The 13,653-nt window shown below is 38.2% G+C and overlaps 1 protein-coding gene across 1 annotated transcript in view; it reads left to right on the forward strand.

Annotated features, from left to right (window-relative positions):
- The first annotated feature begins 2,137 nt into the window (after window positions 1–2,137).
- LOC141488404 (uncharacterized) overlaps window positions 2,138–13,653 on the forward strand; it is a 38,003-nt gene continuing 26,487 nt past the window's right edge. The window contains exons 1-8 of the mRNA XM_074188437.1: window positions 2,138–2,216; window positions 2,426–2,585; window positions 2,781–3,050; window positions 3,284–3,562; window positions 3,858–4,133; window positions 4,293–4,394; window positions 4,838–4,870; window positions 5,042–5,086. Of these exons, the coding sequence (XP_074044538.1) occupies window positions 2,522–2,585; window positions 2,781–3,050; window positions 3,284–3,562; window positions 3,858–4,133; window positions 4,293–4,394; window positions 4,838–4,870; window positions 5,042–5,086 (1,069 nt within the window). The 5' untranslated portion in view covers window positions 2,138–2,216; window positions 2,426–2,521. The remainder of the gene's footprint in view (window positions 2,217–2,425; window positions 2,586–2,780; window positions 3,051–3,283; window positions 3,563–3,857; window positions 4,134–4,292; window positions 4,395–4,837; window positions 4,871–5,041; window positions 5,087–13,653) is intronic.

Genomic DNA, 13,653 nt, shown 5'->3' on the forward strand with positions numbered 1-13,653 from the left:
TGGAGATATTTACTTCAGGGAGTTTTTTTGTACCTCCTTTTCCATTTGTCTAATTCTTTAGGAAATTATTGCCTTCATTGGATTTTTGTGACTCTTTTTCCCCCCTTTTATCTATTCTGTCTTTTAAGATGTTATTTTCTTTTCTATTTTTTGTCCCTCCTTTAAGAAACTATTGATTCTTATTTCATGATTTTCTTACATTAAAATTATTCTTTCTCCATTTTTCCTCTTATTTGATTTTAAAAATACTCTTAGAATTTTTCCAGTTTGAGTCTGAGACCAATTCACATTTTTTTTTTTTTTTTTTTTAGGTTTTAGATGCAGCTGTTTTGTCTTTGTTATCTTCTTCTGAATTTGTGTTTTGATCTTCCCTGTCACTCTAGTAACTTTCTATGGTCAGGTTCTTTTTTTTTTTGTTGTTTATTTATTTATTTTTTGTAGCCTATTGACTGGGCTCTATTCCCAGGGTAGATGTAGTATTGCACCAAATTTCAGGTTTTTTATGTTGCTGTTTCAGTTAATTCTAGGAGTTTGTTCTCTTGTCTGTAAGTGACCACTAGCACTCTTTTTCAACACTGAAATTCTGACTAGGGTCCTCAATCTCCTGTTACTGCAAATTCTGAACTGCTAATTCTCCTCCTCACCCTGGGCCTGAGACTTAGATCCAAGTATGAAAAATACAACAGAAACCATTCTGAGGACCCTTGTAATCTTCTTTTTTTTCTGTAATCTTCTTCTGACCAGTTGTCTGATACCTGTGACTTGAGAGGTGTGGAAACCATGACTACTGCCACTGATTCAGCTGCTCCCAAGGTCAACTGTCAACTCTGGTTTACTAGGTTTTAGCTTGTGCTGGACTGTGCTCCCTCTTAGCCATGTGCAACATTCTAATTATTTTTGGACTGAAAAATTATTTCTTACCATTCTTTTGTGAGTTCTGCCACTCCAGAACTTGTTTTGAAGCATTTTATAGTTTTTGGAGGTGTTTAGAAGAGACCTTAAATGAGTCTCTGCCTTTCCTCCACCATCTTCTACTGCTAAGAAAACTGAAGCAAACAGGAGTTTAGTGCTTTGCCTAGGGCACACAACTAGGAAGAGTCTGAGGACATATTTGAATTCTGATCTTCCTGATTCCAGGCCCAGTCTCATTCACAGTCTCATTTCCCTTAAAGCAGCAGTGGCTTGGGGGAACTAGGTGGCACAGTGGATAGAGCACCGACCCTGGAGTCAGGAGGACTTAAGTTCAAATTGGGCCTCAGACACTTAATAATTGCCTAGCTGTGTGACCTTGGGCAAGTCACTCAACTCTACTGCCTTAAATAAATAAAATAAAAAAAACAGCAGTGGCTTCATCATGACTTGAAGGGGTATAAGGGCTCCCCACCAGAAGAACTGTTAGATTCAGGAAAGACTGGTATAAAGATGACTCAATTTGGAATTATAGAAAAGATCTTAGATTTAAATATTAGTTCTGCTACTTATTACCTATAAGACATTTGTCAATTATTCTGGAATACAGATGATATATAGATATATAGGTTCACATGTGGAACAAGGAAGGTTGGCCTTGATGTGCTCTGATATTGCCTCCAATGCTAAACTTAAGTTTTCCATACATCTTTAAGATTAAGAGTTCCTTTGTTGGGGTTATGAGACAAGAAAGGGAGAATCCCTTTTTCTAAATGACTCACATTTTTTGTATCATGAATGCTTCTACCCCAAACAAAAATTATTAGGAATTTACATATTAATATTATAGCCAGCTAAGAATTATCAAACTTTTTTGTTGATACTATCCTTGTAACTCCAGGTTTTGTAATTAAACTCCTATCTTGATTAATTCCATTCACCCACACTTTGTATCAAATTTTCAAATATTGAATTTCAGTTATCCTTTTTCTTTTTTTGACTTTCTGCGCTTTCAGCAGCCTGAAAAGTTGAGGTTGCTTGTTTTTAAAGTCTGAGCTAATCAGTTGCAGAACTGGGATATTATCCTATAATAAAATAGGAATTGCCAACATCCCTCCAAAAATGGTCTATAAAATTATTCAGTTTTCTTAAATCTTCAAATGTCTTTAATTCTCGGGGGGGGGGCGGGGAAGCATTTATTTCTAGATTTTTTCATTAATGAAAGAGGAACAAGCTGAGCAGAAATGGATGTAGGAAGACCTTAGGAGACAGAGAAGGCATTGGGAAAATATTTGAGTAGTTTAGGGGTAAGTTCTTTCTTTCAAACTCAGAGCATTGGAGCTTTGTGTGGAGGGTGATAGAAAGAAGTTGGTGTAGTCAGTAGATACCAGAAAATGGTGACTAAACCTAATGCTGGGAATTCCCTCAGAATCTGTTCCGGTTTTCTTCCTCAACCTGCCCTTTTTCTGACCATCCTTTCAAGACACTGTTTTTTTTTGTTGTTTTTTTTTGCCAGTGGGTGACAATACCTTTCAGCCTCCAATTAGAATTAAGACTTTATTGTCATATAACACGGATGTGAGTTGGTCCTGATATTTTATGTCTACTGACCATGGAGCCGTATGTGCTGCCTCTATTTTTGTTGGGTGTCTTGTTCCTTACAGAGATCTGGGCTGGTAAGTGAAGCACAAGGTTAAATAGCTGCCTAGAGACAACGTCCCTGGGGCTGGGACAGGTTTGCTCCGGGGCACCTCGACCTTTTCCTCGGGTACAGAGGACAGACTGATCTGGGTCAGGGGACCTACTAATACTCTCGGGACACAAGTCCTCACCTTGCGACTCGGTCAAGGTCTCCAATGTTCCCAATTCAGGCTCTCACTCCCTGAAGTATTTCTACACCGTCATGTCTCGGCCCGGGCTAGCAGAACCCAAGTTTATCGCCGTAACCTACGTGGACGATCAGCAGGTCCTGGGCTTCGACAGCGACAGCGCGAGCCAGAGGATGGAGCCTAGGACGCCGTGGATCAACCGGGAGACCCCCGACTACTGGGAACGGGAGACACGGATCTCCAGGGAAGCCACGCAGCGTTACCGAATGTGCCTGCAGAAAGTGCCCTCGTATTACAACCACAGTGAGGGAGGTGAGTGACAAGAGGGGGCCGCTGAGTGCGAAAAGGGTCTGTGTCGTTACCCCTACACAAGTTGTGTGTGTGTGTGGGGGGGGGCGGTGCGGAACCCGGAGAAATAGGGATGCGGCCTCAAGGCGAGAGAAGTAAGCTTTCTGACCCTGTAGCAATGGTTTTGGGGGTCGACAAGTGTAATTTTGGCGTGACCCCGCCCTCTGGGCCAAGCTGAATCTTCTTGGGGGTCTCAGGGGTTCGCACATACCAGCGACTGTCAGGTTGCGAGGTCTTCTCCAACGGCAGCTTCAGCCGCGGCTTCGTACAATACGCCTATAACGGACAAGACTACCTGGCGCTGGATCCCCAGACGCTGCGCTGGACCGCGGGGAACGCGGGGGCCCTGAGCAACAAGCGCAAGTGGGAAGCAGATCAAAGCATCGCGGAATATTGGAAGGTCTATATGGAGGAGGAGTGCGTGTACTGGCTTCTAAGGCACTTGCAGAACGGCAAGGAGACACTGCTTCGGACAGGTACCTTCCTACTTTTCCGCTTCCTCACCCGGAGGCCGTAGCCCAGCCTGAGTTTGCTGAGGACCTAAATGAGGTTCAGCTCCAGTCTCCCTGAATGGGGACCCTCTAGACCTGCTCTGCCTCACTGCAGCTACAGTGTTAGACCCGGGTTTCCCAGGACCAAAATCTGTCCAAGTATGGAATGTGAGCCCCCTCCCATGTCCAGTCAGCCTATTCTTGTGAAACTGGAGTAGTATCAGACTCAGGAAACGAGTAAAAGGCGATCTTGACTATGCCTCTGACTTTGGCTCCACAGACCCACCCTCTGTACAAGTGACCCGTCACACAAGTTCTGGTGGGGAGGTGACACTGCGGTGCCGGGCCCAGGGCTTTTACCCTGCAGAGATCTCACTGACTTGGCTGAGGGATGGAGAAGAACAGCTCCAGGACGCGGAGCTCATTGAGACCAGACCTGCGGGAGATGGGACTTTCCAGAAGTGGGCAGCTATGACGATGCTCTCTGGAAGTGAACAGAAATACACCTGCCGAGTCCAACACGAGGGATTACCCGGGCCTCTCTTCCTGAAATGGGGTAAGGACGGTGAGGTGAGCCTGGGGAAGCTCTCCGCCCCTACGCTCTCCCAGTGATAGAAAGCTCTGCAGTTACTGTTGAGCTGGAGAATGGGACTGTGTTTGGAGAGAGAGCCCAAAGAGGGGCAGGGTCCCTCCTTACTTTGCATTTTCTTTTCAGAACCAAAGTCCTCTACCTCAGGGCTCTCTGCAGGGGTCATCGCTGCTCTCCTCTTCATTGCCGTCATTGTCGGAGTTGTGCTCTGGAGGAAATATATTTCAGGTAGGGAAGAGTGAAAGGGACTCAGTACGCAGAAGGCATGATGGGGACTGTCACATCCTGGCTTGCATTTGTTCCACTTAACAAGTCTCCTTTTCTTCATGTAAAGACTAAGAATAAATTCCCCTGAAATGGTTGATGAACAAAATTAATATAGGAATTTTTACAGATGATCCATTTCTGACACAGTAATTCAGACTCATACCAAAAATAGATCTAGAAATTTAGATCAAAAGAGTCGAATGCCTTCTCAGAGGTGATCAGATCTAAAGAAGTCTCAAATCTAAAAAGATCTAAAATCTTTCTTCTCTTTCTGTTGGATCCTGATTCTGCAGTAGTTAGAGTCACAGCTATAGGAATTTGTCCTCAGCAATGGCCAATCAATTGAACCTTAGGTGTTTGTTTCTCTTGAACTTTCCCACTAAATAATTAATATTTACTTCTAGATGGAAAAAAGGGGAGCTATGCTGCAACTGCAAGTAAGTAAATGGTTAACATGAGAACAAATGAAAGGGGTTGGTTCATTTAAACCTTGGGACATGGGAAATGGGGATTCAGAGTCTCTCTCTTCACCTTTCCCTATCCTTTCCCCATAATCCTATTGTGAGTAATATGCTCCTGATTTGCTTACTTCTTTCCTATTTCTCCAGGTAGTGATAGTGCCCAGGGATCAGATGTCTCTCTTTCAGCAAAAGGTGAGCCTGGTGATTCTAGAACTAGCAAAGGGGGGAAATGCAATGAAAATGAATATGACAGTGACTGGGAATTAGGGAGTCCTTGATTTTTAAAGGGGTGGTGAGAGAGGCTGTTCAAAGTAATGAGGGACTTAGTTATAGAGTTAATTTTTTTCATATCTTTCCTTAATGTGTTTCTTTTTTCAGATTAAGGGTGCTATCCTGGTATGGAACAGAGGGAAAAAAAACAAACCAAAATAAAACAGAGAACCTATTTTTTTTCTATTTCCTTTCTCATTTCTGGTACTCAGCCCACAACTTCTCTCCGTGTAATTCTGCCCTGTGTGATCAAGCCTATATTTTTACCAGTTAAACCTTATGATACATAGCATAGGTATCCTCTCCTACTAATTTCTGTCTTCCCCCTATCCACCTGCTTTCTCTATGTTCTGTTAGACTTTACAAATAGAAAATTAAAGTGGGGCCAAAGAGGTTTTAGCCTTCGTTCTCTCCATTTATTGCAATGAACTTTAATATTTTTCTTGATGTTTGTTTAATAAAAGGGAATACATACTGAATCATTTTTTTTGATGTCTCAATTTCCCCTTCCACTATCTGAACCAAATTCATGGGATTATACATGACATATTAGGGCAATACAAAAAGGAAAAGAAATAAAGATTTGAAGACTTAAAAATTTTTTTAGAAAGATTTTATTTATTTTTTATTTGCACATTACTAAAATAGTCTTAAGAGTAACATAATCCCCCTCCCCCACAAAAATATAAAACTTCATGTGAAATAAAGTAAAAGAAAGAGAAAAAATGTGTTTCAGTCTGTTGTCCAATACCATCAGCTCTGTCTTGGGTGGATCACTTTATTATAAGTCCATTAGAGAAATTACTTCCATATTTTTCCATAGTTGCTGTTGTTGATTGGAATTCCCTCCATCCATTCCTCCCCACATACCCTCTATTATATTTTCTCTTTCCTTTCACTCTGCCCCTCTTCAAAAATGTGCTGAGGGGCAGCCAAGTGGTTGTACAGAGCACCAGCCCTGGAGCCAAGAGGCCCCAAGCCCACATCCCATCCCAGAGACCCAGCAACCACTGGCCCCATGATCCCAGACAGGTCGCGCGATCTCAGCACCTTGCAAAAAGTAAAAAAAAGAAAATGTGTTATATCTGACTATCCTCTCCTATTATCTACCCTCTCCTCTGTCACCCACACACCCCTCTCTCCTTTTTTCTCTAGATGTCTATTCCCTATTGAGTGTGTATGCTGTTTCCTCTCTGAGCCATTTCTATTGAGAATGAAGGTTCCATCATTCCCCCTCACCTTCCTCCCCCTCCATATCATTGCAAAAGCTACATGAAATATCTTTTATATGAAATATCTTAGTCTATTTTACCTCTCTTTTCTTTTAAATCTCAGTACATTTCCCTTTCACCCATAGATTCCATTTTTACAATACATTATATCTTCAAATTCAACTCTCTCCTGTACTTCATCTATAAAAGCTCCTTCTACCTGCTCTATTAAACGAGAAGATTCATATGAGTATTATCAGTATCATCTTTCCAAGCAGGAATACATACAGTTCATCATCATTAAGTCCCTCACAATTTATCTTATCTTCCACCCTCTCTATGCTTCACCCGAGTCCTGTACTTGAATGTCAAACTTTCTGTTCAGCTCTGGTTATTTCAACAGGAACATTTGAAATTCCCCTGTTTCACTGAAAGTCCATCTTTTCCCCTGGAAGAGGATGTTCAGTTTTGCTGGGTAGTTGATTCTCAGTTTCATTCCAAGATCTTTTGCCTTCTGGAATATTATAATCCAAATCCTATGAGTACTTAATGTAGATACTGTTAAATCTTGGGTAATTCTGACTTCAGCTCCACTTGTAATATTTTCTCTTTGATTTTGGAGTTCTAGAATTTGGTTATAATATTCCTGGGGGTTGGTTTTTTATTTTGGATCTCTTTCTAGGGGAGATTGGTGAATTCTCTCAATTTCTATTTTACCCTCTGCTTCTGTGATATCATGGAAATTTTCTTGTAGGAATTCTTTAAAAAATGAGGTCAAAGTTCTCTTCCCGATCATGATTTTCAAGTATTCCAATAATTTTTAAATTATCTTTCCTGACTGTTCACTAGATCAGTTGTTTTTTTAATGAGATATTTTACATTTTCTTCTAATTTTTCATTCTTTTAGTGTTGAACTATTGTGACTTGATTTCTAACAAAGTCATCAGCTTCTTTTAGCTCCATTCTGCATATGAAGGATTTGTTTTCCTCAGAGAGCTTTCTTATCCTTTTTTATCTCCTTTTCCATCTGGCCAATTCTGCTTTTTTTTTTTTTTTTTGATTTTGCAAGGCATTGGGGCTAAGTGGCTTGCCCAAGGCCACATAGCTAGGTAATTATTAAGTGTCTGAGGCTGGATTTGAACTCAGGTACTCCTGACTACAGGGCCAGTGCTCTAGCCACTGTGCCACCTAGTCACCCCCAATTCTGCTTTTTAAAGCAATCTTCTCCTCAATAACATTTTGAACTGTTTTATCCATTTGACCTAAGATAAATTTTCTTTTTAAATTTTTATTAAAGATTTTATTTATTTTGAGTTTTACAATTCCCCCATCTTACTTCCCTCCCCCACCCTCCATAGAAAGCAATTTGTCATTCTTTACATTGTTTCCATATTAAACATTGATCCAAATTGAGTGTGATGAGAGAGAAATCTTATCCTTAAGGAAGAAACATAAAGTTTAAGAGATAACAAGATCAGACAATAAGATATCAGTTATTTTTTCTGAATTAAAGGAGATAGTCCTTGGACTTTATTCAAACTCCACAATTCTTTATCTGGATACAGATGGTAGTGTCCATTGCAGACAGCCCAAAATTGTCCCTGATTGTTGCACTGATGGAATGAGCAAGTCCATCGAAGTTGAACATCACCTCCATCTTGCTATTAGGGTGTGCAATGTTTTTCTGCTTCTGCTCATCTCACTCAGCATCAGTTCATGCAAATCTCTCCAGGCTTCCCTGAATTCCCATCCCTTCTGTTTTCTAATAGTGTTCCATGACATACATATGCTACAATTTTCCAAGCCATTCCCCAATTGAAGGACATTTATTTGATTTCCAATTCTTTGCCACCACAAACAGGGCTGCTATGAATATTTTTGTACAAGTGATGTTTTTACCCTTTTTCATCACCTCTTCAGGGTATAGACCTAGTAGTGATATTGCTGGATCAAAGGGCATGCACATTTTTGTTGCCCTTTGGGCATAGTTCCAAATTTCTTTCAAGAAAGGCTGGATGAGTTCACAGCTTCACCAATAGTGTATAAGTGTCCCAGATTTCCCACACCCCTTCCAACAGTGATCATTATCATTTCAAGTCATATTGGCCAGTCTGAGAGGTGTGAGGTGGTACCTCAGAGAAGCTTTAATTTGCATTTCTTTAATAATGATTTAGAGCAATTTTTCATATGCCTGTGGATTGCTTTGATCTCCTCATCTATAAATTGCCTTTGCATATCCTTTGACTATTTGTCATTGGGGAATGGCTTTTTGTTTTAAAAATATGACTCAGTTCTCTGTATATTTGAGAAATGAATCCTTTGTCAGAATCATAAGTTGTAAAGATTGTTTCCCAATTTACTACATTTCTTTTGATCTTGGATACAGTGGTTTTATCTGTGAAAAAGCTTTTTAATTTAATGTAACAAAATCATCTAGTTGGTTTTTGGTGATGTTCTCCATCTCCTCCTTAGTCATAAACTGCTCCCCTTTCCATAGATCTGACAGGTAAACTAGTTGTTGATCTTCTAATTTGCTTAGAGTATTGTTTTTTGATGTCTAAATCCTGTAACTATTTGCATCTTATCTTGGTAAAGGGTGTTAGGTGTTGGTGTAATCTAAGTTTCTTCCATAGTAACTTTCATCTTTCCCAGCAGTTTTTATCAAAGAGAGAGCATTTTTATCCCAATAGTTGGACTCTTTGCATTTATCAAACAGCAGATTACTATAATTGTCTCCTGCTTTTGCACCTAGTCTATTCCACTGGTCCACCACTCTATTTCTTAGCCAATACCAAACAGTTTTGATGACTGGTGCTTTATAATATAATTTTCAATCAGGCAGTGCTAAGACCCCTTCTTTTGCACTTTTTTTCATTAAGTTCCTCGAAATTCTTGAAATTTATTTCTTCATATGAATTTACTTGCAATTGTTTCTAACTCTTAAAGTAATTTTTTTGGAATTTTGATTGGTAGGGCACTAAACAAGTATTTTAGTTTAGGTAGAATTGTCATTTTTATTATATTAGCTCTAACTATCCATGAGCAGTTGATATTTGCCCAGTTATTTAAATCTGATTTAATTTGTGTGAGAAGTGTTTTATAATTGTTTTCAAAAAGTTTCTGAGTCAGTCTTGGCAAATAGACTCCCAGGTATTTTATGTTGTCTGGGGTTGCTTTGAATGGGATTTCTCTTTCTAGCTCTTCCTGCTGTATCTTGCTAGATATATATATATATATATATATATATATATATATATATATATATATATATATATATATATATATATACATATATATATGTACGTATATATATATATGTATATATATATATATATGTTGAGGATTTATGAAGGTTTATTTTATATTCTTCAACTTTGCTAAAATTGCTAATTTTTTTTCATTTTTAGGTTTTTGCAAGGCAAATGGGGTTAAGTGGCTTGCCCTAGGCCACACAGCTAGGTAATTATTAAGTGTCTGAGACTGGATTTGAACCTAGGTACTCATGACTCCAAGGTCAGTGCTTTATCCACTATGACACCTAGCCACCCTAAAATAGCTAATTGTTTCCAGTAGTTTTTTGGATGATTTCTTGGGATTCTCTAGGTATACCATCATGTCATCTGTAAAGAGTGAGAGTTTTGTTTCTCCCTTCCCAATTCAAATTCCTTCATTTTCTTTTTCTTCTCTAATTGCTGAAGCTAACATTTCTAATATGATATTGAATAGTAGTGGTGATAATGGACATCCTTGTTTCACCCTTGATCTTATTGGGAATGCCTCTAGCCTCTCCCCATTGAATATAATGCTTGTTGATGGTTTCAGATAGATACTGCTAATTATTCTATGGAAAAGTCCATTTATTCCTATACTCTCTAGTGCTTTTAGTAAGAATGGATGCTGTATTTTGTCAAAAACTTTTTCAGCATCTATTGATATGATCATATAATTTCTGATAGGTTTGTTGTTGATATAATTGATTATACTAACAGTTTTCCTAATATTGAACCAACCCTGCATTCCTGGGATGAATCCTACTTGGTCAAAATGTATTATCCCAGTGGTAACTTGTAATTGTTTTGCTAAGATTTTATTTAAGATTTTTGCATCTATATTCATCAGGGAGATAGGTCTATAATTTTCTTTCTCTGTTTTAACTCTTCCTGGTTTAGGTATCAGTACCATATTGGTTTCATAGAAAGAGTTAGGCAGAGTTCTGTCTTCCCATATTTTTCCAAAGAGTTTATATAGAATTGAAACCAATTGTTCCTTAAATGTTTGGTAGAATTTGCTTGTGAATCCATCAGGCCCTGGAATTTTTTTCTTAGGAAGTTCAATGATAGCTTGTTGAATTTCTTTCTTTGAAATAGGCTTTTTTAGCCATTTAATCTCTTCATTTAACCTGGGCAACTTATATTTTTGTAAATATTCATCCATTTCACTTAGATTGTCAAATTTATTGGCATAGAGTTGGGCAAAATAATTTCCAATTATTACTTTAATTTCTTGCTCATTGATGGTGAGTTCACCTTTTTCAATTATGATGCAAGCAATTTGGTTTTATTCTTTCTTTTTTTCAAATCAAATTGACCAGAGGTTTATCAATTTTATTAGTTTTTTCATAAAACCAATTTTTGGATTTATTTATTAATTCAATAGTTTTTTTGCTTCCAATTTTATTAATTTCTCCTTTAATTTTCAGAATTTCTAATTTGTTATTAATTGGGGATTTTTAATTTGTTCTTTCTCTAATTTTTTAGATACATATTTAGTTCATCAATTTCCTCTTTCTCTAATTTATTCATGTAAGCATTTAAAGATATAATATATCCCCTGACAGATGCTTTGAGTGAATCACATAGGTATGCTGTTTCATTATTGTCATTATCATGTATAAAACAATTATTTCTATTAATTTGTTTTTGATCCACTCATTCTTTAAAATGAAGTTATTCACTTTCCAATTAGTTCTGAATCTGTATCTCCCTAGCCCAATTTTTCATATGAGTTTTATTGCATTGTGATCTGAGAAAGATGTATTCACTATTTTTGCCTTTCTGCAGCTGATCATTAGGTTTTTATGCCCTAGTACATGATCAATTTTTGTATCAGTGCCATATACTGCAGAAAAAAAGTATATTCCTTTCTATCCCCATTCACTGTCCTCCATAAGTCTATCATATTTAGATTTTCTCACAATCTATTTACCTCCTTAACTTCTTTCTTGTTTATTTTATGATTCAATTTATCTAGATCTGAGAGTGGGAGGTTGAGGTCTCCCACTAGTAGAGCTTTGCTGTCTATGTCTTCCTGTCGTTCTTTCAGCTTCTCCTCTAAGAATTTGGATGTTATCCCATTGGGTGCGTATATATTCAGTATTGAAATCACTTTATTGTCTATGGTACCTCCTTATCTCTTTTAATGCTATCTATTTTTGCAGCTGCTTTGTCTGAGATAAGGATGGCTACCCCTGCTTTTTTCACTTCAACTGAAGCAAAAGATATTTTGCTCCCAACCTTTTACCTTTACTCTATATGTATCCCTCTGCCTCAAATGAGTTTCTTGTAAGCAGCATATTGTAGGATTCTGGTTTTTAATCCACTCTGCTATTCACTTACATTTTAATGGAGAGTTCATCCCATTCACATTCAAAGTTATATTTACTAACTCTTTTCTTTGCTCCATGTTATCTTCCCTCTGTTTGTATTTTCCTCTCCCCCATATCCATATTCCTCAGTATTTTGTTTCTGAATACCACCCCTTCAGTATGTATGCCCTCCTATATCCCCCTCCCCTTTCTTTCCCCTTTTCCTTTTTTCCCTTTTCCCTTCCCTTCCTTCTGTTTGTTCCCTTTTTTTATCCCCCTCCCTTTCTCCATCCCCCCCTTCTCTTTTTCCCCTTTTAATACTTGAAAGGTTAGATGTATTTTAAGTTAACTGAGTATGTGTGTAAGTTAACTTTAAGCCGTCTGTTGAGAAGAAGATTCAGGTGTTTCTCATCTCCTCCCTCTTCCCCTCTATTACTGTATAATTAAGATTTAACTAGTCTGAGTCTTGGTTCATTGATAGCTCCCACCAAAATAAAATGCAGTCATTGAAAGAAGAAAGATTACATTTATTTAGATACAACAACAAGGAAGGCATGCAGATTTACAGCAACAGTAATAAAATAGTACCAGCAGTATTAGTCCAATAACAATTATGAGTAATATAATTAAAATAGAAGAGAAAGAAAGTGAAAACATCACCAATTTGGGAGAAAATACCATGGCTCAGAGAAGGCAGCTGGGGAGTCCCAAATCAGTGCCACGAGTCCAGAAACTGAAAGGGGAAATTCTAGGCAGAGGGATCCATCTCTCCATAGGTGAACTCCAACAAGTGGGGTGGGGGAATTAGGGATTTTTATAATCAATTAAGCAAAGAAGACTCTGGGCCAACAAAGTAGCTTCAGTCCCATGGGAAAGTTTTAGTTTAGAACATCTGGTCTGAATTAAGGTGGTTATCAGGACCACAAAGTTTGTTATAGTGATAACAGTCCTGGGCGAGTAGTCAAATCTCCCAAGGCCTGTACTGCTATTTCCAGGAAGGGCTATGTCCTGAACCATAGGCTAATGGTCAGCACACACATGTTACATCCCTTAATAGTTCACCAAAAGGGACAGAGTGAACTTATTTAAACTTAAAGGATTCAATATCCTTTCAATTACCATGGGTCTTTTGTACCTCTTAATGTAATGGGATTTACTCCATTCAATCCCCTCCCTCCTCCCCTGTCCCCTTTCTAAGGAGGAGGTGTTTTTAAATCATTCTGAGTCATAGAAAATTCTGAGTGTCCATAACTTCTAGCAAAGTACATTCTATCTAATAGAGTTACAATTCTTAAGTTATTAGAGTCTTTCTCCCAAGTAGGATTAAAGACAGTTTCATCCATCCCATTGGATAGCAGTCTCATGGATAAGTCATGAATGTCCATCACTTCTGGCTAGGTACATTCCCTCTGTTAGAGTTATAATTCTAAGAGTTAGGAGAATCCCATGCTGGGATATAGCCAGTTTCAATTTATTGGATAGTAGTTTTTTTATTTACTCTTTTTTTAACCTTTTCACGTGTCTCTTGAACCTCCTGTTTGATGTCCAAATTTTCTATTTAGGTCTGGTCTTTTCATCAGGAAATTTTGGAATTCTTCCATTTTGTTAAATGTCCAACTTTTCCCCTGAAAAAGAAGGCTCAGCTTTGCAGGATAGTAGATTCTTAGCTGAATTCCAAGCTCCCTTGCATTTCA

The sequence above is a fragment of the Macrotis lagotis genome, chromosome 5, assembly GCF_037893015.1.
Source record: "Macrotis lagotis isolate mMagLag1 chromosome 5, bilby.v1.9.chrom.fasta, whole genome shotgun sequence".
Taxonomy (NCBI): domain Eukaryota; kingdom Metazoa; phylum Chordata; class Mammalia; order Peramelemorphia; family Peramelidae; genus Macrotis; species Macrotis lagotis.